This window comes from Pteropus alecto, unplaced genomic scaffold (genome assembly GCF_000325575.1).
Source record: "Pteropus alecto unplaced genomic scaffold, ASM32557v1 scaffold97, whole genome shotgun sequence".
Taxonomy (NCBI): Eukaryota; Metazoa; Chordata; class Mammalia; order Chiroptera; family Pteropodidae; genus Pteropus; species Pteropus alecto.
In genome coordinates, this window is record NW_006439713.1 from 951,343 (window position 1) to 953,810 (window position 2,468).

At 64.0% G+C, this 2,468-nt stretch overlaps 1 protein-coding gene across 1 annotated transcript in view; it reads right to left on the minus strand.

The window, feature by feature from the left end:
* Window positions 1-2,468, minus strand: part of UMODL1 (uromodulin like 1) — a 49,746-nt gene that overhangs the window by 20,448 nt on the left and 26,830 nt on the right. Inside the window, exon 11 of the mRNA XM_006916766.1 lies at window positions 13-150. Within this exon, the coding sequence (XP_006916828.1) occupies window positions 13-150 (138 nt within the window). The remainder of the gene's footprint in view (window positions 1-12; window positions 151-2,468) is intronic.

Sequence of the window (2,468 nt, forward strand, 5' to 3'; positions counted from 1 at the left end):
GTGGGGACACACCAGCACAGGCCCGGCCTGCTCGGGAGGGGTTGGCGTCCCTGGCCGTCAGGCAGCGGCAGGTGTAGGAGCCCTCCAGGTTGATGCACTGGGCGGCCGCTGAGCAGTCATGCTCCAGTCCGTCGGCGCACTCGTCCCAATCTGCCGGCGGGAGGGAGACAGGGCGGGAGCCGGTGAGGAAAAGGCCAGAGGTGTCGCACCCACAGGCGTGGCTATGTCCCTCCCTCGTTTATGCTTCGTCCCCAGACCCAGGTCTGTCTGAGGGGCCAGCATCCCCCGATATTTAGTGTTCAAGAGAGAACCAGGGAAATGCTGAGCCAGGAGGCGTCCAGTTAAGCACGACGTGACCTCTCCTTGATAGAACAGAAATGGCGCTTGAGCACCTGCTCTGGGAAGCGACTCCAAGAGCACCAAAGACCCCATGTCACCGGGAAGCTCCTGACTGGGGCGAGGAGGAGTGTTAGGGAAGCCCCCCACCCCTGAAAAGCCCCCAGAGGCCCGCGGTCCGTGCGCGCCCACCCACGCCCAGTCCAGCCCTGCCTTTCTAATCAGCGGGCCGCCAGGACTCGCTTTAGGCCAAAGCGGGAAACAAAACCCATCTGGAAGGCCATTCCCTTCTCTCTCTCCTGCCCTGCCCCGCCCCACCCCTGCCCCGGACCCCTGGGACCACCATCCCCACTCTGACGGCTGCTTTAAGAAAGAATCTGGTGGTCTCGTGCATCGTGACATAGGACTGATCAACAAACGCCGCTTGTGACTCGCACAATAAACCTGAGGAATGAATTTCTCAAACTGTCTCAGAGGCTGGGAGGAGAGGGGTGGGGGCGGGTTTCCCGCGCCCCTGGAACTCCATCCTTCAAGCCAGACCCAGCCTTTGGCTGTTCCACCCCCTGTACCCCACCCCCTGGGGAGCAGGTGGCTCTGAGCCTCCGGAGTCCCCTCTGCTAGCAGGGCGAGCCAGAGCCCCGAGAAGGGCTTCCCGAGAGGGGGTGGCCTGTGAGGCCTCAGCACACAGCTGCCCAGAGCTGCGGGCAGGAGCCCGACCCATGGGCAGCAAACCCGAGGAGGTGGGCTTGGCTGGGACTCGAGTCAAGATGGGGGACGGGTTCAGCTTTGTGCAGAGACAGCTCTGCAGCCGCGAGCTCAGAGGCCCATGTTGTGGTTTCCAGTTTTGTTTCATGGGATCTCCAGGAAACAGCTCCCTCGAGACCAGCAGGCTCACTCATCAGCTGATGCAACAGTGACAGACACACCACACACACATGCACAACCAGCCTGGGCCCTTCGCACACACGGTCTGCTGGCCTGGCCCCCAGGTCTTCCTGGAGCCCTGCCGACCTCAGGCTGTAGGCAGCTCAAAGGAGCTGGGGGCTGGAGGCTGGGGATGGAGGCCGGGGACGAAGGCTGGGGACAGAGGCCAGGGCTGGAGGCCGGGGCTAGAGGCTGGGGACGGAGGCCGGGGTTGGAGCCCAGGCTGGCCAGACGGCTGGGCCTTGAGGACAGCAAGGTCCCAGCTGAGACCTGGGCTCAAACCATGGCGTACCTGGTGGCTATTTTTAATGGTGGTGACTCACCTAGCCCTGTCCCCACCCCCAGCTCGCCCTCAAGCCCGAGTAAGGCAGGGACAGCTTTACCTGGCCTCAAACAGTCCGAGGCCACACAGCCTTTAATAGGAAGCCCAGTAAAGCGGGAGGCAGGTCTGTGGGCAGTGAGAGCTGCCAGGTGGCTTCTGTGCCTCCCGGACGGGCCGGACGAGGACGGGGCCCCGTGTAGGAAGCCGTGCTCTGCTCTTTTGGGCCCCGAAGCTGGCACGGGGGTGGCCCGCCTCCCAGAGGAGGGTGACAGCCACCGCAGAGCTCCGACTCCTGGTACAGGTCCACCCCCCACCAGGGACGTCTCAGAAGGGCCAGGCTCCTCGGGGGCTCCCATGCTGTCTGTGGGTCCCTTGGGAAGGGAAGCCTGGGCCAGAACCCTCGTGTCACCTGGGGGCGGGTGTCAGATTCACGCTGGAGCGGGGAGGGGAGCATGGACAGCCTGGCGCTGTGGGCACCACGCGCAGAAGCCGGACAGAGGTCTGCACCATCGCATATGAAGGAAGAGAACCCATACCGGCAGGCCAGGTGGATGGTGACAGTCCCAGAGCCAGGCTCCCTCTGCTCACCCTGCTGTGCGGCAGGGACAGAAAGGGCCAGAGCGGATGCCGTGCCGTCAGGACCGTGCAGGGGACCGGAGGCTCCGGGGAGCACGGTTAGGTCCACTCTGATGCCCACGGAGAAGGTGGCTGCCCAGCTGGCGCTGCGGTGACCACAGGCGACCCCTCACCTCACACAGAACAATGCTGTCACTAGAGCCTTGCGAGGCTGCCGTCTGCACAGATCACTGACGCACAGAGGGTCCATGCCGAAGCCCCGTTGGTTACTGTCACTTGAGAGCGAATGAGCAGGTGGGCCCTTCCTGAG